At 39.3% G+C, this 27,576-nt stretch overlaps 1 protein-coding gene across 1 annotated transcript in view; it reads right to left on the bottom strand.

The window, feature by feature from the left end:
* The window catches only part of LOC126249172 (putative ammonium transporter 2), a 302,811-nt gene that overhangs the window by 124,356 nt on the left and 150,879 nt on the right, over positions 1 to 27,576 (bottom strand). Inside the window, exon 7 of the mRNA XM_049950828.1 lies at positions 9,649 to 9,744. Coding sequence (XP_049806785.1) covers positions 9,649 to 9,744 — 96 coding nt within the window. The remainder of the gene's footprint in view (positions 1 to 9,648; positions 9,745 to 27,576) is intronic.

Raw genomic sequence — 27,576 nt, forward strand, 5'->3', positions numbered from 1 at the left:
ATCCAGCATCTCTACGATCGTCTCCATGGGAGAATAGCAGCCTGCATTGCTGCGAAAGGTGGATATACACTGTACTAGTGCCGACATTGTGCATGCTCTGTTGCCTGTGTCTATGTGCCTGTGGTTCTGTCAGTGTGATCATGTGATGTATCTGACCCCAGGAATGTGTCAATAAAGTTTCCCCTTCCTGGGACAATGAATTCACGGTGTTCTTATTTCAATTTCCAGGAGTATATATATATATATATATATATATATATATATATATATATATATATATATATATATGACTTTTGAACACTATTAAGGTAAATACATTGTTTGTTATCTATCAGTTAAATGATCAGATAGCTGTGTATTTTATGTGTTAGAGAAATATGGTACCGATGTGTAAAGTTGTATAAACAAATACCATATTAGCTAGGGCTCCTTGTGCTTGCCGAACACATGGTACACAAAGTAGGCGTGTACCCCCTGAAGATTAATGTAATTATACCCTCAGGTTTTACAGATTACAGCAATGGAATGAAATTTATCACAGAAAACCTTTGCATCATTGTAATTCAAAAATCTTTAAAAATAAATGTTTTAAGTACAAAGTTAATTACTCAAATACGTGTCCTTTAGCGCTAAATGTGCGTCTTGCTATAAGATAATTCTGTGGAAGTGTCGTAGTTATCGTCCTCTGAAAGCTAAGTTCTGCAGAAGTCAATGTGCTTACCTCATGATAAACAAAAGTGAAATGCTATGCGTATAGATATCGTAGTTATTACGTACATTACCGTGATCAAGAAAGTACTATACTGTAACGTATTGTTGTGCTACGAAAAAGGCTGTTACATTGTAGCTATACCACAAAAGTTACTACTAAAACATGTTTTACTTTCCAGAAGAATTCAGAAAAACAGATACACTGCAAAAGCAACAATGTAAATTGTGTCACACATTAGTAGCGTCGTGATATAATCGTGTAGCTGTCAAAGAAACCAAATGCTAAGTCATCTTCAATCCCACAGAAAGTACTTCAAATAAAGAATGTATTTTCAAGTAAACCAAAATGTTGCATTAAAATCTCATTAGCAGTACCTGTATATGTTCTAAGTATGTAAGCCTTATAGTCGTTGCGGAATCGTGCAACTAACAAGCAAGAATGTACACACACAATAACACTGTGTCGTCTGTTCACTATAACAATGCATTCGTAATTACTGTCTAAATATGTTCCCTAGGTTCTAGACTGGATAGTTTATTTTAAAACATAGTTGCATGTTAACAGTTTTTAAGTGTGACGAAGAGTACTAGAAACGTGAAGTAAAAAGTTTTATGGCAAAGACAAAGTTAAAAAGCAGATTATCTTTCAATAAACGGTTCTACATGTGAAATGTGGTGTAAACCTTTACTCTTCCTAGTACGCAGAGTTTCAACTTCAACGCAATTATCATGTGGTATACGTGGGATTCTGTAAGGTCCATTGTAAATCAGAAAGAATTTGTGACTCAAGTGTTTCTTCTTATGTGACAATGAATGAGCTTCAATGAGAACTTTCTGACCAATATATAATTTCTTTGCATTTGCTTTACCGTGTAGTTTTCTTCTTTTGTCTGCTGCAGAATTTATATTTTTAATAGCCAAATCAATTATGTCTTTGTGTCGAAGTTTACGTGTGTTCGGAAAAGGTACAAGCTCTCTGATTCTGTTCGGTGGTGCTTCATTCTTCAGTACAAGAATAGGTGGTAAAGCAGTGGAGTCATGAGGCATTTCATTCAGCACGTTTTGAAATAAGTGTAAATATCTGTCCCAATGCTGATGCTTTCTGTGACAATAAAGTCTGCAAAGCTTATTGATTTCTTTCATAATCCGTTCAGACGGGTTACAATGTGGTGAGTACAATGAAATAAAAACAGGTTTGATTTTATGGTTCCGAAGCATGCGTGACCAAACACCAGATCTGAATTGCGGTCCGTTATCTGAAATGACTTTACTAACGTGTCCAACTTCACGTAAGAAATTTTTAGCAAAGGCGTTGGATACAGACCGTCCAGTGGCTTTACGTAACGGAGTGAAAGAAACAAATTTTGAAGTAAGTTCAACAGCGACTAGAACGTACGAAAATCCATTCGATGTTCTGACAAGGGGTCCCAAGAGATCAACAGCAGCAAATTCTTTTAATTTAGAAGGAATGATAGGAAACAACGGAACACGATGTGAGATAGTAGATGGTTTCGCCTTTTGACAAAGTTTACAGATAGACAAGACTCTTCGAATTCTCTTTTCCATATTGTTAAAATAACAAGTCGTTCGAAGAATATGATAACATTTTCGTGGACCAAAATGTGCGTAGCTGAAATGAATGTACCAAATGAGCTTATTAACAAAATCATCTGGAATGCAAAGTACCCATAGCTTGTCATCAACAGTGCAGCGTTTGAAGAGTATATTGTTTCTAACCAGATAATAATGCCGAATCTGAGTGTGCGTCTTTTCATGCCATTTACTTTTGATGTCTTTCCAAATCGGATCTTTATCTTGTTCATGGGCAATGTGCTTTAAAGATATGGTGATGAAGTTTTCAAAGGCGACTTTCTGAATGTAAAGAATACTGAAATTTTTCTCGAGGTTGCCTTCTGTGTTACTTTTCTCAAGCCCAGCCGGTGCGCGTGACAGTGCGTCAGCAACAATGTTCTCCTTGCCGGGAATGTTGTCATGATTTAATTTTGAAGACATAAGAAATTGTAATGCACGATGATCACTGTATACTTTTACGTGCTTGCCAGAGAGAAAGAAACGGAATTTGTTAAATGCCCAAATGATAGCTAAAACTTCTAATTCAGAAACGAAATAATTTTTTTCAGATTTTGTTAGCACTCGGCTAGCAAAAGCAATGGTTTTCTGAACAGTAGTGTCATTTTCTATAGCTTCTTGAAATAAATGGGCACCAAGACCGACTTTAGAAGAATCCGTCCTAAGACAGAAATCTTGTGACAGATCTGGATGAGCTAGTATTGGCGCGTTAAGTAGCGATCCTTTCAAAGAATTGAATTCCAACTGTGCTTGTTCGTCCCAGTTCCAAATAGTGTTTTTTCCAGTGAGAGAACAAAGTTTTGGTGTAACTAGAATTTGCATATTCAGAAAACTACGGTAAAAATTTACGAGACCTAGAAAACTGCGGACTTGTTTTTTTGTGGATGGAACTGGAATGGCTCTGATGGCTTCTAACTTTTCAGGATCCGGCTGAATGCCTTCAGAAGAAATAATATGTCCCAAAAACCTCACCTTTGACCTACCGAATTCAGACTTTTCCAAGTTAACTGTAATTCCAGATTCTGCAAAAATACGTAACAAACTGTTGAGGATGCGATTATGTTGTTCCCATGAGGCTTCTGCTATTAGAATATCATCCACATATAAGGTGATGTGACGTTTTAAGAAATCAGGTAATATGGAATTTAGCCCGCGAATGAACGCTGCCGAAGAAATGTTCAAACCAAAAGGAAGTTTCCGAAATTGATAACAAACGCCGAAATAAAGAAAAGCTGTGTTTGTCTCTGATGTTATTCCATTGTGCCTAACTTTCGAAGATTTTGTTCCATTGTGTCTAACTTTTGTAGCCTTTGTCCCATTTGTTGCATTAACTGTAATAACAATGCACTGGTGTCTGAAACATGTTCCTCAGTGCTATTTGGCAGTGCATTTGAACCGGCAATATTCGCATTTTGAAAAGCAGAAAATGTGTCTTGACTTATTTGAGAAAACGGTGAGGACGCAAAACCTGAATCTACAGTATCTGCAAGACTGTGTCCTGTCATTTCGGATTCCTGAGGCGAGCTGTTAACGACCGATCGATCGATAATGCTTCCCTGTTCACTAATTGTTTCACTGCCTACACCATTATTTGCAGCCCGCTCCATTTCCCTATGCACAATTACCAAATTACTACTTTGAACATTAGTTAATTCATTACTCGGCGGCGCTAACACACTGCTTTCGTCTTCACTGTAATTTCTCATTTTACTTTGGAGCCTAGTATTACGTTTTTCACAAAGCATTATTGTGACAATATTTCACACGACAACACAGAAAAGCACCATTTGAAGAGCAAAAATAAGAAAACACATTAACATAGCACTGAAAATAATATCTAGTTAATCGCAAGCGCAGCTGTGAAATACTTGGTGTAAATCTACATGCATGCCACAACTGTTTTACTGTACAACAATGAAAGACTACAACTACAAAGGAGATTCTCTCTACTATTAAGCGCTAGCAATAAACAAAACCTACACTAATTACACAAAATACAAGAAAAAATGAGAAGATTCCAGTGAGGTATCCTCTGCTAAGGGTCGACATATGAAACGTCCCCTTAGAAAAATTATACATGACTGTGCTTTAACTGACACACAATAATCCCTACAAAAGAATGGCCCTGACTAACATCAACCTATACCTTTCACAAATCACTTACCTCACAAATATCTTCGTTACTCAAGCTACTGCAATACAGCGAGCGCCACTACTGCCAACTAAATAAAAGATTCAAGCTACTGAAGGCACTAACTACTGATAGGCATAGTCAGCAAATGAAAGATTTTGATAGAGAACAAACAATGTATTTACCTTAATAGTGTTCAAAAGTCATAATATACAGGGTGTTACAAAAAGGTACGGCCAAACTTTCAGGAAACATTCCTCACGCACAAAGAAAGATAATATGTTATGTGGACATGTGTCCAGAAACGCTTACTTTCCATGTTAGAGCTCATTTTATTACTTCACTTCAAATCACATTAATCATGGAATGGAAACACACAGAAACAGAACGTACCAGCGTGACTTCAAACACTTTGTTACAGGAAATGTTCAAAATGTCCTCCGTTAGCGAGGATACATGCATCCACCCTCTGTCGCATGGAATCCCTGATGCGCTGATGCAGCCCTGGAGAATGGCGTATTGTATCACAGCCGTCCACAATACGAGCACGAAGAGTCTCTACATTTGGTACCAGGGTTGCGTAGACAAGAGCTTTCAAATGCCCCCATAAATGAAAGTCAAGAGGGTTGAGGTCAGGAGAGCGTGGAGGCCATGGAATTGGTCCGCCTCTACCAATCCATCGGTCACCGAATCTGTTGTTGAGAAACGTACGAACACTTCGACTGAAATGTGCAGGAGCTCCATCGTGCATGAACCACATGTTGTGTCATACTTGTAAAGGCACATGTTCTAGCAGCAGAGGTAGAGAATCCCGTATGAAATCATGATAACGTGCTGTATTGAGCGTAGGTGGACGAAACTAAAATGAGCTCTAACATGGAAATTAAGCGTTTCCGGACACATGTCCACATAACATCTTTTCTTTATTTGTGTGTGAGGAATGTTTCCTGAAAGTTTGGCCGTACCTTTTTGTAACGCTCTGTATATATCAATTCATGATACCCAGTCTTACAAATTTACTGTCTGTCCAGATCATCCGCTCTCAAAACTCCGCCATCTCACTCCCCACATCCACCACTGCTGGCGGCTCACCTCCAACTGCGCAACGTTACGCGCTGTTAACAGCCAACTGCCCCACACTACAATAGCGATTATTGCAACAATGCCGACCAGCCTCAGACTGCACACAGCACAGTCAGTGATTTTCATATAGAGCGCTACGTGGCGTTATCAATAAAATAACCTAAACAGCCTACTGACACTTGCACCAAGTGTGTACAGATACAGAATCACAGTTGGGTTTTGGTGTCATGTACTTTAACCTGTAAGTTCCATCAGAAATGCCAGTAAATGAGCCTCGTTAGTTTTGAACTGTTTTAGAACAAGTCTTTATATATGCTGATAGACAATACAATTTTTTGGTTTTCTCTATGTACTACTTTAATTTTGGTTCAAAGATCGAACCACAGTCATTTTTTGGCATCATGTTTAGCTTAACCTGTACATTAAATCAGAAGGCCAGTAAGTGATCGACATTTGTTTTTTACTGTCATAGAACATATCTTAACGTATTTTGATAAATAATATAGACAATTTTTGGTTTCTTTGGCGTGCTGCAGTACTTTGGTACAAAGATCGAACCATAGTCGTCTTTTGGCACCAGATAGGGTACAGAGATGGAAACAGTCAGCTCTTTGATACACACTAATAGGCTGTTTCGTTTCTAATGGCGTTAAAATGCTGGATTCTGATTGGTAGAGTAAAATGTTTGCTGACTTTTAATCTCTTATTGCCCTATTCCCGAGGAAAAGACGGTTTCGGAGAGGGGAAGGAAAGTGACATGGTTCAGAGTAGGGAAGTGAAGGGGACACGATGACAGCATTCGTTGGCCCCTGCCTGCGTAGGTCGGCAGTCCAAATATCAAATGTTATTTTGTATCAACAAAAGACTTTGCTCTCCTTCTCCTATTGTGTTCCCTGTTCTTTAAAGTATTAACCTCATCATAGAAGATTCACGTGTTTTAAGCAGTGGCATATCATCTGATATTATGATTAAAATTTTAGTGTGTTATTGCTTGCGAAACATTGCCATTATTGAACTTAAAAAATAGAGCGTCCATCATAGTTAACAGTGTATTTACACTCATTTGGCATGCAAAACAGCTAACATTAGTGGAAGCTTAGATTCTACAAGTCCTTGGTATGTGGCGACAGGAAGCTGGTAAGAGATGTCCAGGTGTGCGAGTATATCAAGCATGTAGCGAGGAGGTGACATATAAGCCATGATCTGATGCTCGATGTCATACAAATTGCGTTTGATACTGCCGCAGGAAGACAGATATGACCATTCTGTAGTTGAACGAAGCCTTATAAATAGTCAACAGTGCTATAATCTGAAGACCTTGACGACCACTTACTGTGACGAATGCATGGTGTACTTGGCTACTCAGTTACAGAACTAGGGTAGAAGATGTAAAAGGGATAAGGCTGTACTGAGGGCTGTGATTACCTTTTGTGTTTGCTTGATATTCTTTTCCTAAGCCAGACAGCAAAGACTTGAATAGTGTCCACGTAATGCGAATATTAACCATACTGCTTTCAAATGTACGGATCAGCACGTGGTCGTATGAAAGTTTGAGCCGATGGAAGAGGGGAAATGTTCGGGTAGCTCACATCAGAGATGGAATCTTCTCACTAGAGAAGCCTGGATAAAGTGCGTCGTCTAAAAGATGACTGCATCGGTAAAAGAGCATCTCTTACCGTCCACTGCGAAGTCGAGAATTCTTCACATGTCCCTCGTGTTTATGATTGTCTTATATGACATACACACCTTGTTTTAAAATTTACATTGCACCAGTTTGCTTGATAATAAAAATTTGTCTGTTGCTACTGTGCTGCCTCGTTCTATTCTTATTTATCATTCTTAATTCCGTTTATATCTACAGGAGAGATATCAAATGTAAAAAAAAAAAAAAAAAAAAAAAAAAAACAAGAACCGAAACGCAATAACGCTACACATATGCTGGCGCATGATTTCAATGAACAGTGATCTAGCAAAGAAGTAATTACCCTTATTTCATCTATTTAAGGACATGTATAGGAAACAGAGAATGACACAATTTGAAGCAATTACAAAGGAACCAGCTAAGCCAAAATTTCTCTTGACAACATTTTTCTATTTACGTACCTATTACATTCCGTAAGCAAGAAAATTAGAATACATGGTATAACACCACACACATTCAGCTGTTTGTAACATTCGTAGTTATCTGCCCATTGTGAAAAACAGACAGTTCTTTCTTCCCTCCCATCATCTTTAAATAGTGAGTAAGGAGTATTCTGCTATAGTACTGCAAGAAATTTCGTCATGAATATCGACTGACTATAGACTAAATTGATGGGTTTGCGGTGTGCTCGTAATCCTTGTTTCACACAATCCATTCCGCAGACTCTACATTTCCTTCACCTCCTCTCCCTTCGATATGTTCAGTAATAAGTGGTAGTAATTGAGCGATTTTACACTGTAAATGTCATTTGTACAGGAGAAATTAATAAATCACTGTAACTAACTGTTAAACCTGTAGCATAAGTCTGATTTAGCAGTAAAAAATACTTTGCAATTACCTTTTAAATATGGAAACTGAAGTGTTACACGGTTTGTGGTTTTCATCTACGTTGGTATTGCAGATATGAAATGTTGTATTGTCGGGTAATAAACATACACCAAAAAAAGTTTTGCATCACCTCAGTTCCGAGAGTTCTGGAGCCTGTACAGAAAATTGGAACAGAGATCAACATAAACATCATTCCAGCCCGTTTTATTGCTCATGAAAACAACATATTGCATGTTGCACCACCATACAGCGAGACCTTCAGAGGTGGTGGTCCTGATTGCTGTACACACTGGTATCTCTAATACCCAGCAGCACGCCCGGCGATTTGGTGTAGATCCCTCAGAGTTGTTGGTGGGTCACGTCGTCCATAAAGAGCCCTTTTCAATCTATCCCAGGCATGTTCGATAGGATTCATGTCTGGAGAACATGCGGGCCACTCTAGTCGAGCGATGTCGTTATCCTGAAGGAAGTCATTCACAAGATGTGCACGGTGGGAGCGCGAATTGTCGTTTACGAAGACGAATGCCTCGTCAATATGCTGACGATATGGTTGTACAATCGATCGGAGGATGTCATTAACGTATCGTACAGCCGTTACGACGCCTTCCATGACCACCAGCGGCGTACGCCGGCCGCACATAATGCCACCCCAAAACAGCAGGGAACCTCCACCTTGCTGCACTCGCTGGGCAGTGTGTCTAAGGCGTTCAGTCTGGGTTGCCTCCAAACACGTCTCCGACGATTGTCTGGTAGAAGCAAATGCGACATTCATCGGTGAAGAGTACGTGATGCCAAGCCTGAGCCGTCCATTCGGCATGTTGTTCGTCCTATCTGTACCGCACTGCATGGTGTCGTGGTTGCAAATATGGACCTCGCCATGGATGTCGGGAGCGAAGTTGCGCATCATGCAGCCTATTGCGCACAGTTTGAGTCGTAACACGACGTCCCGTGGCTTCACGAAAAGCATTGTTCAAAATGGTGGTGTTGCTGTCAGGGTTCCTCCGAGGCATAAACCGTAGGTCATCCACTGCAGTAGTAGCCCTTGGGCGGCATGAGCGATTCATGTCATCGACAGTTCCTCTCTCTCTGTATCTCCTCTGTGTCCCAACAACATCGCTTTGGTTCACTCCGAGACGCCTAGATACTTCGCTTGTCGAGAGCCCTTCCTGGCACAAAGTAACAATGCGCACGCGATCGAACCGCGGTACTGACCGTCTAGGCATGGTTGAACTACAGACAACACGAGCCGTGTACCTCCTTCCTGGTGGAATGACTAGAACCGATCGGCTTTCGGACTCCCTCCGTGTAACAGGCGCTGCTCATGCATGGTTGTTTACATCTTTGGGCGGGTTTAGTGACATCTCTGAATAGTCAAAGGGACTGTGTCTGTGATACGATATCCACAGTCAGCGTCTATCCCTCATGAGTTCTGGGAACCAGGGTGACGCAAAACTTTTTATTATGTGTGCATTTGATTTCACTCTTTTCTCCAAACTATACTAAGGTTCTCAGTTCCGCCCCTCCTCCTTTTATTCTTATGATATTGTAACATAGGTTATCGGTTGGTTGGATTCAGCGCGATGGACATTCTGCAAATTCTCACCTTTTAGAAGTCCTGAGCGGCCATGTGTCGTGTTAAGTGACACCGGTTTCTCAGCAAACAGACCAACGGCAAGGACACCCCAGATGGCTGCCATGCCTGAAAGGAAGGGAGAGCAAACATTATACTGTAAAATTAAAAGTACTTCTTATGTGCAAAAACATAATAGAATGCACCAAAGTAGAGATAAAGGGGAGGAAGGATATTCTGGGCCACTTTTCACCCCATTTATGTCTGCGCCGTCAGGGTCCAGTACAAAGTACCCATTATTCTCCTTATGCAAACAATGACATCACTAGGCCTTGGCTTTTATGTAAAGAAATCATGCACATGTGTTCTTCCTAATTTAAACAATGAAATCACTGTTACGTTTATGCGAGCATAATTTATGACCTTAATGTAAATAAACTGCCCACTTGGCTGTGGACTTAAGTAAAAAAATTGGCTGTCAGATTCTTTGATCCTTACATAAACAAACTGATCACGTGACTGAGATCTAATGTAAACGAAATTACCACCAAATGAGCTTACTGGTTCTTTATTTAAGTCCCACATGTTTATCCCCTTTGAAGTTGGTGGGGTCCTTACCAGGTCAGATCAGAACATCCAACAAAGAGTGGTATGTTCTGTCTAGGGATCGTTTAGTCGGCGCAAGATGTTCAACAAACTCCAGTGGTGGACGCTACAGAAGAGGCGTTATGCATCGAGGAGTAGTTTAATGTTGCAAAAATCGGAGGTACTATATTGTGGTCAATGTATTACTTACGCCTACGCACGTCTCGCGAAATAGCCACAGTGGTAAAACAGAGGTAATCCGTGGTTTACCACCAACCATATACAGTAAGCGTAAAGCTGTATTCAAGATGGCTTAAGTCAACACAACTGCCTACGATGCACTGCCTAGCATTTGACAGCTAACTAACCCCATACCCACCACAATCCATGTATTTTAGTGTATATAAGGGTTAGCTTCGACAGATAGCATTGTGCGCTTGTGGGAGTTTTTTGCAGTAGACATTTGGAAGAAGAAGAAGAAGACGTACACTTTGTAAATATTTTGGCTGGGTGGGGAATCTGTATCACAACTGGATGGTAAAGAAATCAACCCACACTTTGTAGGGTATACAATTAGACCATGAATATTCTTGTACAAAATATTTATTAATTTGCATATACAATAACACATAGAATTTTGCTAAAGCCTGGATATGAAAGGGGAATGCAATGTATCTGCATTTACTGTATGTAAATGTGGTCACATGTTGGAGTACGTGCAGAAAAATGATAGTTTCGAAGGGGTTTACTACATTAAGTAATATACAAAAATGTGCTTCGACTTAGATCTGCTTAAAAGAGGGTGGTTTTATCGTATCAATATGTGGTGGGCTGAGCATTATGCATATTGTTATTCCACAGATTTTACAAAGAAAAGCATTTTATATAATAGATTACACCTATTACCTCTATTAAAGAAATTACACCTTTAAGTACAGTTAAACCGGAAACTTTTGCCTTGAAGAGCAATTATAGACTGCTACTTGGACAAGAATAGGCTGTTATCAGCGTGTAAGGAAGAGTTACAATATTACTTTAAACAGACTATACGGATAAACTACTGATATGAATGTGGGATGCAAGATATTTGCATTTACTGTTAATGCTAGTAGAGTGTTGGCACATCCTGGCGGAAAACTACTGGAACGGCTAATCTACAATAGGATCTATCAAACAGTTGACAGCAAAGTGCCTTCTTGCCAAGCAGGCATCAGGCAAAACCGCAGCTGCTGTGAGCACTTTTTGGCGCTCACTTCATATATCGAAGCTGTTTTCCAGAAAGGGCTGAAAACTTCAGTAGCATTTGTAGATCTAACTGCTGCTTACGACACTGTGTGGTTGGACGGACTAATGTTAAAGCTAAAGTGAACTGTTCCATGCTTAAGACCAACAACACTATTGTCCAACATGCTAAAAAACCGATATTTCCGAGTCTGTCTTCATGACAAAACGAGCAAGTCATATAAACTTAAGAATGGCCTACCACAAGGCTCTGTCCTGGCCCCACTATTGATCAACCTGTACATAAGCTTTCCACCTCAACAACCGATTAGCAAACCAGCCACTAAACGTCACCTTCTGTAACAAATCAGTTAAAAACAACCTTCATCCTAAGAATCTTGGAATTACACTGGACCGATCACTTACGTACAGGACTCACCTCACATCACTACCAGAAATGTTAAAGACCAGGACAACATTATCCGGAAACTAGCTGGAACTCCCTGGGGTGCACAAGCTGACACACTCCGTACAATGGTCTTATCTCTCGTATATCCTGTGTCTGAATACTGCGCACCTGTCTGGTACAGGAGTGTGCATGCCAGTAAGGTTGATGTTCAGCTGAATGACACCCTGAGAATTGTAACGGGCACCCTGAGATCAACCCCTCTAACTTGGCTGTCTGCTCTCAGTAGCATCGTCCCACCACATTTGAGACGACAAGAAGCAGCGGCCCGCGAACGGGAAAAGATTAATAACGAAAAGCTTCTCCAAAGGCTACCCGCCCAGGAAATACTGTTCAGTCCACCCTAAATGCGTCTCAAATCAAGAATACCATTCTGGACAGCTCGAGAACCCGAACCATTCAAGACTGAAGATGTGTGGAAGGAGAAATGGAAAAACGACACCAGCATACTTCGCCGTGGCCTCGAAGGCCCTACATGCATATCAGGCTTCCAGCTTGCATGGGGGCTTAATTAAATGAAATGAAAATAATTTTAATTTCTGCTTTAGTAGTTGTCTGTCCGATTACGAAGTCTCGTAAACGGTTGGCCCTGACTATTTTTGTACGCAATCTGACTGCATAGCAACAACAACAAAGAATGAAATAAAAATTTTCGTTAACACAATTAATTAATGAAGTCCCCAGCAACTATAAAACCTACGAAACCAAAGCACAAGTATAACTGTTCTGTGTGTGGAAGTATGACTCAACGTACGCATCTGGCACGGTTCTTCTTCAACAACACAAGAAATTTTAAATATCATTTATACTGAATTAATTAAAGAAAATAAAAATACCATAATTACTCAAGAGAACCAGAATTACACTCTAATCCAAGAACACAAGCCAGATGCTTTGTTGACTGAACCTGTAATGACGCATTATTTAAAACATGGAAATAATGAAAAATAAATCAAGTTTCGTTACCTTCATATATTGACCAAAATCACTCTAATCATTACAATATATCTCCACACCGACTCGCTATTACCACATCTCAACAAGAATTTTTCAGTATCACATCTCAGCAAGCACTCCCTACTAGCACATCTGAACATGAACTGACTACTACGAGTCCTCGACAAGCACTGCCCACTACGACATCTCAATAATCACTGCCAGTGGAGGCGGCGGAACAATGCTCTCTAGCGATCTCTGGCGCTGTGGCTCAGTGTAGCCACCTTTCATATGCCCTTCCTCCACGGCTAGAATTTGATGGTATTTTTGCCAGCATTGGTGGTGAAAATACCACCAAATTCGTCAAAAAAATACAGACAAAAATAAAAGATAATATTAATACGTAAATATCATATAACTAGATAAAATTTTGGCTTTGCACTGACCTTTCAATAACCTATTATATAGAATACAGTAAGCAATGCAAATTCTTTCATACATGTGACTTTACATAATAGTTTACACAAGTATTATGTGGTTAAACAATTCAATCAATAGCGTCAGCAATGACGAATATGTGCAGGTAAGAGTCTCATAACTTTTCACAACCAGTAATACACAAAAAATCGGTTTATACAAATATTCACATAAACGCTTTCCATAGCTCAAGAATAAGCAGTTGACAGTTCCAGCAGTAGCACCCAGCAATGGTCAACAGGTGTAAAAACCAACAAGTAACATTTTTTCAATAGAAACAGTCCATCAGTGGCACCCAGTAATGTTGAATAGGTGCAGACACCAACAAGTAACACCATTTCAGTATAAGCAGTTCCATTAGTGGCACCAGCAATGTTGAGCAGGTGCACACAGCAACAGCTGACATCTTTTCAGTAGAAGCAGTCCATCAGTGGCACCCAGCAATGTTGAGCAGGTGCAGACACCAACAAGTAACACCATTTCAGTATAAGCAGTTCCATTAGTGGCACCAGCAATGTTGAGCAGATGCACACAGCAACAGGTGACATCTTTTCAGTAGAAGCAGTCCATCAGTGGCACCCAGCAATGTTGAGCAGGTGCAGACACCAACAAGTAACACCATTTCAGTAGAAGCAGTCCATCAGTGGCACCCAGCAATGTTGAGCAGGTACAGACACCAACAAGTAACACCATTTCAGTAGAAGCAGTCCATCAGTGGCACCCAGTAATGTTGACCAGGTGCAGACAGCAAGAAGCAACATCATTTCAGTAGAAGCAGTCCATCAGTGGTACCCAGCAATGTTGAGCAGGTACACACAGCAACAAGTCACATTTCTCAGCAGAAGCAGTTCCATAAAATTCAGTATCACTGATCACACTGTTCATCAGAGTTTATAAGCAGAAATTAAACATGTCCTAGTGGCACCAATCATGTAGAAAAGGTACAAGTAACAGTCCATAATTTTTACAATCACTGATCACACAGTTCATCAGCAGAAATTAAACATGACTAAATGTCACACATCATGTTGAAAAGTGCAGCACCATCACTAATCAGACAGTTCAGGCATGAACAATAGTTTGAATACACATACAATGCTTTTACACTAAACATACAAATCATAACAAACACACAAATGATATCAGATAATTGTCCTATTAACTATTACAATACACAAATACCAGTAAACCTATAACATTTATGGGTGTCAGTGGAAGCCACTACCAACAGATAAAATAATATTTAGGAGATAGGTGGGTAGGATTAGGAAAGGAAAACACACAAAACACACTCACTCATCTTTCATCCACATTAAGTACTACTGTGTAATTGAATAGTGTTAACTGTGTAAATGTAACTCCGTCCAAGATTTGATGTTCATCATGTGTACGAAGTAGTAGTGGCAGCAATGTATAACAGTCAATAATAGTTAAGTCAACGTCATAGTCATCATGTCAAGTCCAATGTTTGCCAAGCCAGATCAAAATGTACGGTTGCTGAACAACTGTCAGTGACCCAAGATATGCAATTGCTTCCTCTCTCAAAAAAAAGTATATACTGCTTAGTGATTTGACAAAGTGTGTGTGTAGACAATCTTCCTTCTACTTGAGTGTTCTAGTCTGCCATCTTCATCCTCCATGTTCCATATGGACCAACAAAAAAAATATGCTCCTCACTTACTTTACCTCTTATCCACCAAAACTCCAATAATCATCAGCATAATCTCAATACTTCACTAATACCTCTTCAATACGTCGATACATATAAACCTTATCATCAATATCATTTACCTTACCTCTTGTCCACGAAAACTCCAATAATCATCACTTAATCTTAATACTTCAATAATACCTCTTCACTACGTCGATATATATAAACCTCAGCACCAATATCATTTCACTTCCATAACAACTCTTTCCTCTAGTCAGTCTCCTCGAACAAGTACAGACAAAATCCTAGTGCAACTTCAATTCATCATCCCATACAATCCGAAGACACAGTGTCTACACACAACCTCTGTGTAATCCATCTGACCCAAATTTTCTACTCATTATAAATTATAAGATACATTTTAGTTCCTTGTCCATCATTAAATAAAAGAAATGCATACATGACCTCTAACAGACTTAGTTCGAATAACTCTTAGTAATTAAGTACGATTACGGAGTGTGAATGATCATAATATTTCACAGTGTGTACACCACTTCAAGACTTATGGCAAACAGAAGCAAACATGTGGAGTATTTCTTGTGTTAAATGTCACTTCCTATTTCAATTGCTCACGAAAAACGCAGTGTAATAACTGTCAATGGTCTAAACCTAGTTTTGGTATGTCATGTCGTTAGCTTCCTTCCTATTAGCATAAATTTATACAGCTTCCATAAAACCTCCAGCTCATGTGACTTCTATGCAGTTTTTTGTACCAATGTCGTTCGTAGAATTATAGCAGTTCATTTTCTTATCTTAAAAATATAAGGCACTGAGCGTAAGCAAAACATGCAATAGCGAGTAAATATACCAGTAGAGAACAGAATGTCAACAAGTGGATGCAGCACAATCCCTACAACGAGGCTCTGCCAAGCGAACAATCTATAATTAATACCATAGTGTGACCTAAACTCTATGTTTGTACACAGTATATCAGCATTTCTATATACCAACTTATAGTTATGACAACAAAACAGAAGTGTGTAAATATGCAATCCATACGTACAGCAGCAAACATATATCTTACGTAATAAACAAGTCATTAGCATCATTCAGCATAAGCAAATAAATGTTCATATGTAATCTTAATAAGTAAACATGAAGGCGCAAGCAGATAAATCACAAAGTGTAACCTACATACCTAACTACAGTCAGCACAATTAATCAGGTGACAATTATAATTTAAATAAATAAGCACAGCAGGCACATAATAGAAAAATATGACATCAGTGAAAAAGCATAGCAGCCAAGCGATGCATAATATACACAAGTAATAACACTGTTCATTAATCAATTGTCATAATCAGTAAATGTACACAAGCACGTCGCTTCACAAGTAAATTCATAGAACATGAGATTTAGCACAAAGTATGAATCACGTAATCGCAAGCAGCAAATTACGTCTAAAGTACGTACCTATGTGGAAATATGTTACCTGAAAAATAAACTCAATTAATAGTTACCCTTTTCAGTTTATTACTTTTTTTTTTTTTGAAATTACATTCTTCCTGAAATTTTCTCCATAGCAAGTCGTCTTAACGTCGGACACGCACAGAATTTACCTGAAGGTCTTAAATATTTTACACAACCGTATCCTGAAAAATACTGAACGTTAATAACATAATTTATAAAGTCATCATAGCTTTATACTGAATTTAATTCGAGAAATTAGACTGTGTATTTGTTTACGTCTGTCAGTGCATTCGCACTGAGCGCTCGATCAGCTGTAGGCGCGTGACGTAGGAAGTGATTGTTTGCGATCAACGACAGCCTTGTGCGGCGCGCCGACTTCACTGTTGCTTTGAGTACGCGCCGCCGCCGGAACACGGCGCGTTATCCTTGTACTCTCCGCATGTTTACGTATAACTGTTGATGTCTCAAAAGTATGTCATTCCACAAAAAATTTTTTAAAAGTATATCATTCCACAAAAATTGTAACGTTTGATATATGATGTATTCCTTTAGAGCGCCGAGATTTAAGAGTTTCTACTTCAACAGTGTTATCATGAATAATTTTGCGAACTCTATATGGACCGTTATAAAGCAGAAAAAATTTGCGACACAAGCCTTTTCCTTTGTGAGACAAACCGTGAGACTTAATTAATACCTTCTGACCAACTGACAAGATTTTTAAACGACCAGGACGTTTCGCTGATTTCTCTCTTCTAGCAGCCGCAGATGCAATATTTCGTAGAGCCAGGTTGACAACTTCAGAATGCCGCAGTTTCCGTGAAGGCGGAAAAGGAACGATTTCAGAAATGCGATTTGTCGGTGCTTTGTTTTTTAATATCAATAGAGGCGGTAAAGAAGTTGAGTCATTAGGAAGTTCATTCAGAATGTTTTGAAAAATATGAAGATACTGATCCCAAGTTCTGTGATTCTGATGACAGTAAAGACGGCACAATTTATTGATTTCCTTCATCCATCTTTCTGAAGCGTTAGATTGAGGGTGAAAAAGTGAAATGAAGATTGGTTTAATTTTATGACGCCGTAGAGTACGAAGCCAAATTTTAGAGCGAAACTGTGATCCATTATCTGATATAACCTTATCAACATGACCCACTTCTTTAAGAAAATGTTTGATGAAAGCATTAGATACTGAACGAGCTGTTGCTTTGCGTAACGGTGTAAAACACACATATTTTGATGTCAATTCCACTGCTACAAAAATGTACGCAAAACCATTAGTAGATCGAACCACTGGACCGAACTAATCAACTGCAGCCATCTCCTTTAATTTCGCTGGAATGATAGGAAACAACGGTGCTCTGTGAGAAATTGTTGGCGGCTTAGCCTTTTGACATAATTTGCATTTGGCAAGAACAGATCGAATACGTTTTTCCATATTACTGAAGTAGCAATTTTCTCGTAATTTATGAAAGCATTTTCTGGGACCAAAGTGCGCATAACTAAAATGTGTGTACCAAATCAATTTATTGACCCACTCATCGGGAATACAAACTAACCAAACAGAGTTTTCGACCGATTTTCGTTTGAAAAGAATATCATTGCGAACTAAATAATACTGTCTGATCGCTACGCTTTCCTTTCTCCTCCACTTCTCCTTAATGTCCTTCCAGATTGGATCCTTATTTTGCTCCTTAGCGATGTCCTGGAGCGAAGACGAAATAAAGTTCTCAAACGCAACACCTTGAATGTACATCAAACAATAATGGTTTTCTTTGCAGTCCTCTTCAGCACTTTGTTTCAAACCCATAGGTGCACGTGATAAAGCATCAGCAACAATATTTGAAGATCCCTGTATGTAAACAATACTAAAATCAAATTCCTGTAGATACAGCGCCCATCGTGACAATCTGCCATGAGTTAATTTTGTCGACATAAGAAATTCCAAAGCTCGATGATCAGTGTAAACCTTAGTATGTCTACCAAACAAAAATGTGCGAAATTTTGTGAAAGCCCATACAACAGCCAAAGCTTCAAGTTCCGTTATCGAATAATTCTTTTCTGATTTAGAGAGAACACGACTTCCAAATGCAATAGTTTTCTGTACTACAACGCCGTTTTCTTCTATCTCTTGAAATAAATGTGCACCTAGGCCTTTGTATGATGAGTCCGTCGCCAAACAAAAATCTTTATATAAATCCGGATGTGAAAGAAGTGGAGCAGCAACTAAAGCGTCACGAAGTTGTTCAAATTCTGATTGAGCTTCCTCATCCCAACACCAATTAGAATTCTTTCCAGATAGTTCACATAAACGAGGTGTGGCCAAATTGTCCAATCTAACAAAGCGTCTAAGAAAATTACAAACACCAAGAAAACTACGAACATCACGTTTTGTGGTAGGAACAGTATAATTACGAATAGCGTCTAGTTTTTCTGGATCAGGAAGAATACCTTCTGTAGAAATAATGTGACCGAGAAATTTCACCTGAGAACGACCAAATTCAGATTTTTCCAAGTTCACTGTCATGCCAACTCGTGCAAAAATACGTAATAATGAATCCAAAATTTTGTTATGCTCACTCCAAGAACGTTTAGCAATAAGAATATCGTCAACATATGAAGTAATATTGTCACGAAGATAAACAGGTAAAATTTCATTTAAGCTACGAATGAATGCTGCTGAAGATACAGTAAGTCCAAACGGTAATTTCCGAAGTCACTTTTTGGTAAAATCGTCATATCCGGTTATTTTTTACCTACTGTCTAGATAGATGGATAGTAGAAGAGTTGTTTTTATAGATACAAAGAATAGTGAAAGAGTAGGCAGCGGTGCAGAAAACTAAAAGGGAAATAGCACCACTACAGCTCGGGGCCCTGTGAACGCTACTGCACATATTCACTTAGTATAGTGAATCCTCTGAGGACGTTAATAGCTGTACATAAATTTCAGTTTGTGACTTAGTGGCAAATTTGGCGGGAGTGCGTACATAAATTGATCTAACCATGCACATGGATGTATGTCATTCTTAGAATTGCGGAAGATCTTAAATTTCCGAACAGTCAAAAAGTGTTTATAGTCAAAGTTTTCGCCTCGTGGCGACAAAGACCTACCGCGTCTGTCCCAGTTTGAATGTCGATTATTGTCAACTTCGCGCGCCTGGCGCTCTCTTGTTGCGTCCCGTAAATGAAACAAATTATTTTCTTCAAACCCCTCTGGTATCTGCGATTCTAAATTTCCTTTGCCGTCTTTTCCTACGATTTCGCCTTCAATTTGTTTGACTTGCTTTTTTAATGCCTCAAATTCCCTTTTCACGCGTTCATTAAATTTTCCCTGATTTTCAACACGCTTATTTATGTTCTGATACTCTTCGGTTTCTGCAAATGGCAATGGTGCTGTATCATCTGAATCTCTGTCCCCATGTAAACTAAGATTTGTCAATTTATCTGAAATCTCCTCAACTCTTTCCGACAAGTCACCTATTTTTTCTTTCTGTTTATTTACGTCTTCCGTAAGTGTCGCGACTCGGGTTTCAGTGTTGACACATTTGGTAGTTAACTGTTCATATTGTTGTGTTAGATTATTTATTCTGTCATTTGGTACGGATTCCTCGATTCTCTCAAATATTTCTTTCTTATCGTGTGCACGTTGTAAATTTAACTCTGAAAATTTTTGTACTATCACGCGATCTCTTTCTTCCTGTTCTCTAGCCTGTTCGCTTTGTCTAATCTCTACTGCAATTAATCTATTATTGTGAGAATTCAAAATCGGTTGTACTTCTTCTCTGATTTCTTTCTTTAACTCATCTTTCATATTTTTGAAACATGTCCCTATTCGTGAGTCTAACCGTGTTTCCATTGTTTCCAACTCTGTTTCTAAACGTGTTGCCACTGTTTTTAATTCAGATCCTAACCGAGTTTCCATTGTTCACATCCGTGTTTCCATTTGTGAGTCTAACCGTGTTGCCAAAGTTCCCATCTCTTTTCCTTCGTCATAGCTGTAAAGCTATCTGTGTTCGATACTATTACAGAATCTTCTGTCGTTAATCTCTTATTCTGTGAATTTTCTGATTGAGAAAAATTATGAAATGGTTCCGGACTATTTTCCCGACTTATTACATTGTTTTCCACTTCATTATCCATCATACTGTTTTCCTCTGTTGGCGAGTTCGCCATGTTAACAATTTCGTCATTCTCACTATCCATCATTTTTGCCTTTTTCATTGATCGCGTGATCATTTACAAAATATACAAAACTCGTCACTATAAAAAAAATTACACACAATGACACTTTATCATCAACAATATCATTCACACGAGATGTTTCCCTCAAACACGATCATCGAACAATTGAAATAATTGCACTAATTGTCAAACCCGTAGACAAGACAACAGAAACGAAATTTTACAAAAAAAAAAAAAAAAAAAAAATACCATTAGAAGAATGACAATTACCAAATCTACACATGCAATATAGACTACAATTACTAAACTACAAATTACTACAACAATACTACTGTCTACTATTTTTTACAATCAGAAAAATTCCAAGGGACGATCCGAAGCAGCGGTCGCCACGTGCATGGGGGCTTAATTAAATGAAATGTAAATAATTTTAATTTCTGCTTTAGTAGTTGTCTGTTCGATTACGAAGTCTCGTAAAAGGTTGGCCCTGACTATTTTTGTACGCAATCTGACTGCATAGCAACAACAACAAAGAATGAAATAAAAATTTTCGTTAACACAATTAATTAATGAAGTCCCCAGCAACTATAAAACCTACGAAACCAAAGCACAAGTATAACTGTTCTGTGTGTGGAAGTATGACTCAACGTACGCATCTGGCACGGTTCTTCTTCAACAACACAAGAAATTTTAAATATCATTTATACTGAATTAATTAAAGAAAATAAAAATACCATAATTACTCAAGAGAACCAGAATTACACTCTAATCCAAGAACACAAGCCAGATGCTTTGTTGACTGAACCTGTAATGACGCATTATTTAAAACATGGAAATAATGAAAAATAAATCAAGTTTCGTTACCTTCATATATTGACCAAAATCACTCTAATCATTACAATATATCTCCACACCGACTCGCTATTACCACATCTCAACAAGAATTTTTCAGTATCACATCTCAGCAAGCACTCCCTACTAGCACATCTGAACACGAACTGACTACTACGAGTCCTCGACAAGCACTGCCCACTACGACATCTCAATAATCACTGCCAGTGGAGGCGGCGGAACAATGCTCTCTAGCGATCTCTGGCGCTGTGGCTCAGTGTAGCCACCTTTCAAGCTACCTAGAAGAACTTGGTGTGTGCTCAACAGAACCCGATGTAGACATGGAAGAACTAAGTCCTTCACGTACAAATTGGGACTCTCAGACTACCCAATGTGCGACTGTGGAGCAGCAGAACAGTCTGTTGAACACATTGTAGACGAATGTTCCAATAGATGCTTTAGTGGAGGCTGGAACGACATAATCAAAGCCTCGCCAACAGCACTGGATTGTATAGACACTCTGGATATCAGTTTGCGATATAATTAGTGACCATAACTCTTGTACATTCCTTTTGTTACGTATAAATATTTCTTTTGTATTGTGTAAATATAGCTGTAAATTGCATGTGTATTTACATACGACAAATAAAATAAACATCCTGGTGAACTTGTCGAAAATGACGGAGTTTACTTCTACATGAGGGGGTTGTTTACAGCCTCCATTCTCATTTGGATTTGCTTAAGAAGGGTGGTTACATTGGATCAGCATGTGGTGGACTGGGTGATGCATATCTTGTTATTTCACCGGACATAAGGAAAAAGGCACCATAAACTGCTACTGTTACCTACAAATACTGTTCTCCTATGCGAGATATGTAGTACTTTTTGGGATATTCCACGTAGTTTATATTGCGTTAGAGATGCATAGTCACAAATCCTCTAATAGAATTATCAAAAAAATGTTGTATAGTTATGTATAAAAAAGGATAAAGCACTTTTTGCTAAAGTGATATCCTGCACATCAACATTCTGTACTGAGACAAATAATACTTAAATAAGGCAGCTATAAATATGATAGCTTTGTTTAGGCCGTGATCTCAAGACTTTCTTCGGAAACACTGACCAACCTTAAAGAACTGAGATTTTAGTGTCAAAACGAAAAACTAGCAGATAATACCACCATTTGCCGACGTAAGCGATCCTCCATAGGGTTAAAAACTTCGTTTTGTACTGCAGAGCACTACTGTTAAGAGCTGTACTGCACAGTTCCGTATCATTCAGCAACAAGTGGTTTGCGATGTGAGAGGCAGCTTATACGCTCTGCTTAGCTAGTAACGAGTCGATGCTGTACCACATGGTAATATATCTGATTCTGCCACCACATAAACCACCTGTAACATGTCAATTGTCATTTGTTGCATAAATCAATATGTCATATTGTTTTACTAATATTACATTGATTTCATAGATACGCTTAGAAAGTTGAAGTGGCATCGTAGCGCAAAGTTCTGCCGTACCAATTCTAATATCCTTGGCGTCGTTTAAACAGTTTCGCATGCAGCAAGAATTCTTGCCAGAATTCTTCAGTTTCGACAGGCGTCTCAAACACAAGACTTTTCACATGGCTCCATAATAAGAAATCAAGTCTGGTGAGACCAGATGAATGTGCTGATGGCGAAACAGGACTTCCTCTGCCAATACACTGTTCATGGAATGTCTGATACACGTGTTCACGAACTTTCTGTCCGAAGTCAGGTGTGGCACCATCATGTTGGAACCACATCCGTTGACGAATAACAAGTGGGATATATTCCAGGAAACTTGGGTAGTATGTTTCTGAAAAACACTGTGTACAGTGGTGTTTGTAAGTGGGGAGGAAGAAGAAATGGGCGTAGTACGTATTCACTGACTATTCCTTCCCATAGTTTACTTATAATCTGTGTTGGTGGCTCTTCACAGCTGTAGCGTGGCGATTCTCCTCAGCACAAACATGAGTTTAGCGACTATTTAGCATTCCGCCTCTGGTGAAACACGCTTAATCCATGAAAATTACAGATGCAGGAGGATGAGGATCGATTGTAAGGCGCTGCAAGAACCATTAGTTGAGTACGACATGAGGACCGAAGTCAGCAGAAATCAAAGCATTCATTTCCTGTGGATGGTAGGGGTTATTTTCCATAATACTCGCCGCACAATACTCTGCGAAACGTTCATTTCATTTGCAACTCATCAAGCGCTGATTGCAAGTGCCTCATCCACTCACGCAAGCACGGCATCGTCGAAGTCGGGAGTCTGCGCAGTTTGTCGTCCTCGTAGGTAGTTGTACTGTGATCCCAACTGTCCTGTTTCACACAACCGTTGGAACAGTATTGGAAAAAATTGTGTAAGCCAGATGTCTTCTTCGCGGAAATTTGGTCATGTGCTAGCTTCCTGCTTCTTTGCTGCTTCCACTGGGTTGCCCACAAACGAAATTCATGTCTACAAGTTCCGCCACTGGGTTCAACTCCATTTGGTTAGGACTGATTGATGTTAGTACTTCAACTTGCAAACACAGACTGCAGTTTGCTTCAGTACAGACATTGTACACCACAATTGCTCATGTCAGTATACAATATGCCATCTGCATTAGATTAGTTAGGCTATTACCCAATCTCTTCACCTCAGTATCCGCTAGAATATGATACTTGATTGTTTTCTGGAAACTGTCTTAAATGGTTAATTATGTCTTTTATACTCCTAAAATGCTTTTTCCTTTCGAATTACAGTATTCTTTTATAAAAGCGAAAATGAAATTGAAATAATTTGAAAGCCCTCTAAAATGCTCCATTCGAGTCATGTAATACCTGTGACGTCACTGGCTAGCTCGCTGCTGCTCCTGGCATAAAACTAATTCACAATGAAGTCTTGTTTTGAAATTTACGTTTCGGAAAATGCGTTACAATGGTATTTAGTACCATACTGTACAAATACGTCTCAAAAAATTCCTGAAAAGTTGATTTTGAGTGTTTCAGATAATGAGAAGATGTGTAAAATGTGGTTGCACTGTACCGGAAAATTACCACCACGTCGACGCACTAGTTCAATAATTAAATTAAAAATGTGATTCACTGTGAAGTTAGCATTAACTTACGTCCGAGATCCCACTGTTACAACGACGGACAGCGTCATTCAACGATATTAAACTCTCAGTGAAAATTATCGGTTTACCCATCCATATCAGAATTATCCGGAAGCACAGTTGTTAGAGTGGTAAACTATCGAATTTTATAAGACGCTATTCATGTATCGCTGGTTCGAATCTCCTCAGAAAGAACATTTTCACTTATTTTTAAAACGACTCCATAGTCCTCTCGTATGAAACCCAAATAACAATTACAAAACTTCACCACACTGGTCAGGAACGGAATATTACTGCATTTTCCTCCCTGTTTACATGCGCTTACATTTCCAATCGCTGTTCACACATGTCACGTTCAGGAAGATTTTTTTCTATTTTATGTGATCACACACTTTTTACTTTATTAGAAACAATGTTTTTATCTTCCTATTGTCCAGCAAGGATCCTTATTGTTTAAACTTTTGCAGTGTCAGCGTCTTACATAAAGATGAAGTAAGTCTGCTTCAGACTCTAACGTTAGTTTACACTCACAAACATCACAGCCCTTTTTTTTGCGTCACCTGCATTTTGCACGTGCTTTATATCTCTGCGTATTAACCTCAACGTACTACACCTCGTTGTATTGTGGGCGTATGGTGAAATTTTCACTAATAGCAATGCTAAAAAAAAAAAAAAAAAAAAAAAAAAAAAAAAAAAAATATTTCTTCGCAAAGCAAATGCATTTATCCATTGTTGCCCATTTCTCAGCCTAAGACTTATGTGAAGCTATATATAATGCATCCCACAATCGAAAAAAATGCTACAATCTGTTCATATTAAGGCTATTTTCATATTTCTTGTAAAACTTTTGAAAATGTGTAACCCTCTTACGTATGACCGCTTAATCTACAATCGGTTGCGCTATCCGTTACGCCACAAAACGCTTGATGAGTTCAGATTTTCTGTTTAGTATCTTCAAGAAAGAAAATCAGCATTAAGTGTGACTAAGGACAATTTTATTGTGTTTTGGGTCGCAGCTCATGACTGATAGTCAACAATCTAGTTATAACATACGGACCAATTTACAGAAGTTCTAAAATTACTTAGTTTTGAACGAGTTTAATGAAATGAAATGTCCTGCAGCCACGGCCTCCCGGCGCGTAGACTTGATCACCAGGTGCAAGCCTTGTGAGGTGACGCCACCTCGGCGACTTGAGCGTCGATGAGGATGAAATGACTATGATGAAATTATGAAATGATGATGATGAAGACGACACAAACACCCAGTCCCTGAGCGGAGATAATCTCCAACCCAGCCGGGAATCGAACACGGACCCCCCGGCATGACAAGCCGGCACGCTGTCCACTTAACTGTGGTGGCGGACAGCACGTTTAATGATATTGCAGGTAACAGGGAAAAGAATGTCCGTTGTTGCACATATCGCCGCTCTAAATGGGTGGAGCATAAACGTATCAATTTTCGCAAGGCTTCCTCTATCATCATTCACAAAATCCCTTTCTATTGTTACTTAAAAATTGTAAATTCATTTTATATCACTAAATAGCTAAACTGTTTGCAGAAAAAGTACCTAAAAACCTCGTAACTTCGGCTAACACTCTTATAACACACGTATAGCTTCGCCTTACTCTTAGTCTGAACCGTCACCAGAGCATCAGCCAATAACAGACCGTTTTCGATTACGTGACCAGATCGTGATATTTAATGATTTTTAAGCTTTAATTACATAAAAATTACATATACATTGTGAAAATATTGACCGTAAATGAGGTTCAAATGAAAACAACAATCCAAGCAATGTTTTTAACAAAGGAAAGTAGCCTATTGCCTACCATACAATCCTAGCAACAACAGTACAACAGTACTGGTACATACAAACGCGTGCTAAAATTATTGCCTCAGATTTTTTTATTATTCTCAATATCAGCTGAGATATTACATGTCACGTATATTACTTGGTCGACGTTCTCGCTTCGATTACGCAAGTTGGCACCCTCTGCTGCTAGAAGGCTCCGAATTGTAGCAAGTAACGTGGCCGTTTGTAACGCAACTATGTCAGTGCCTGAGAGACCCTCACAAAACTGAAAGCACGAATTCGAAGAGTTCGTCCACACATGCAGCACCCTCTCCTTTAGAATGACAATGCCAGACCACACAGGACCGCTGCGACATCTAAAACAATCCGACGACTTGGGTTCACTGTCATCAGTCATCCTCCATACAGTCCCGACTTGAGGCCATCTGTTTCCAAAACTTAGAGAACACCTTCGAGGACTTCACTTCGATAGTGATGAAGCGGTACACCAAAGGTGAGCTTGTGGCTCCGTCAGCAAAACCAAACATCCACTGCTGATCATTAAAATTGCTACCCCAAGAAGAAATGCAGATGATAAACGGGTATTCATTGGACAAATATATTATACTAGAACTGACATGTGATTACATTTTCACGCAATTTGGGTGCATAGATCTTGAGAAATCAGTACCCAGAACAACCACCTCTCGCCGTAATAACGGCCTTGATACGCCTGGGCATTGAGTCAAACAGCTTGGATGCCGTGTACAGGTACAGCTGCCCATGTAGCTTCAACACGATACCACAGTTCATCAAGAGTAGTGACTGGCGTATTGTGGCGAGCCAGTTGCTCGGCCACCATTGACCAGACGTTTTCAATTGGTGAGAGATCTGGAGAATGTGCTGGCCAGGGCAGCAGTCGAACCTTTTCTGTATCCAGAAAGGCTCGTACACGACCTGCAACATGCGGTCGTGCATTATCGTGCTGAAATGTAGGGTTTCGCAGGGATCGAGTGAAGGGTAGAGCCACGGGTCGTAACACATCTGAAATGTAACGTCCACTGTTCAAAGTGCCGTCAATGCGAACAAGAATTGACCGAGACGTGTAACCAGTGGCACCCCATACCGTCATGCCAGGTGATACGCCAGTATGGCGATGACGAATACACGCTTCCAATGTGCGTTCACCGCGATGTCGCCAAACACGGATGCGACCATCACGATGCTGTAAACAGAA

This window comes from Schistocerca nitens, chromosome 3 (assembly GCF_023898315.1).
Source record: "Schistocerca nitens isolate TAMUIC-IGC-003100 chromosome 3, iqSchNite1.1, whole genome shotgun sequence".
Lineage (NCBI taxonomy): Eukaryota > Metazoa > Arthropoda > Insecta > Orthoptera > Acrididae > Schistocerca > Schistocerca nitens.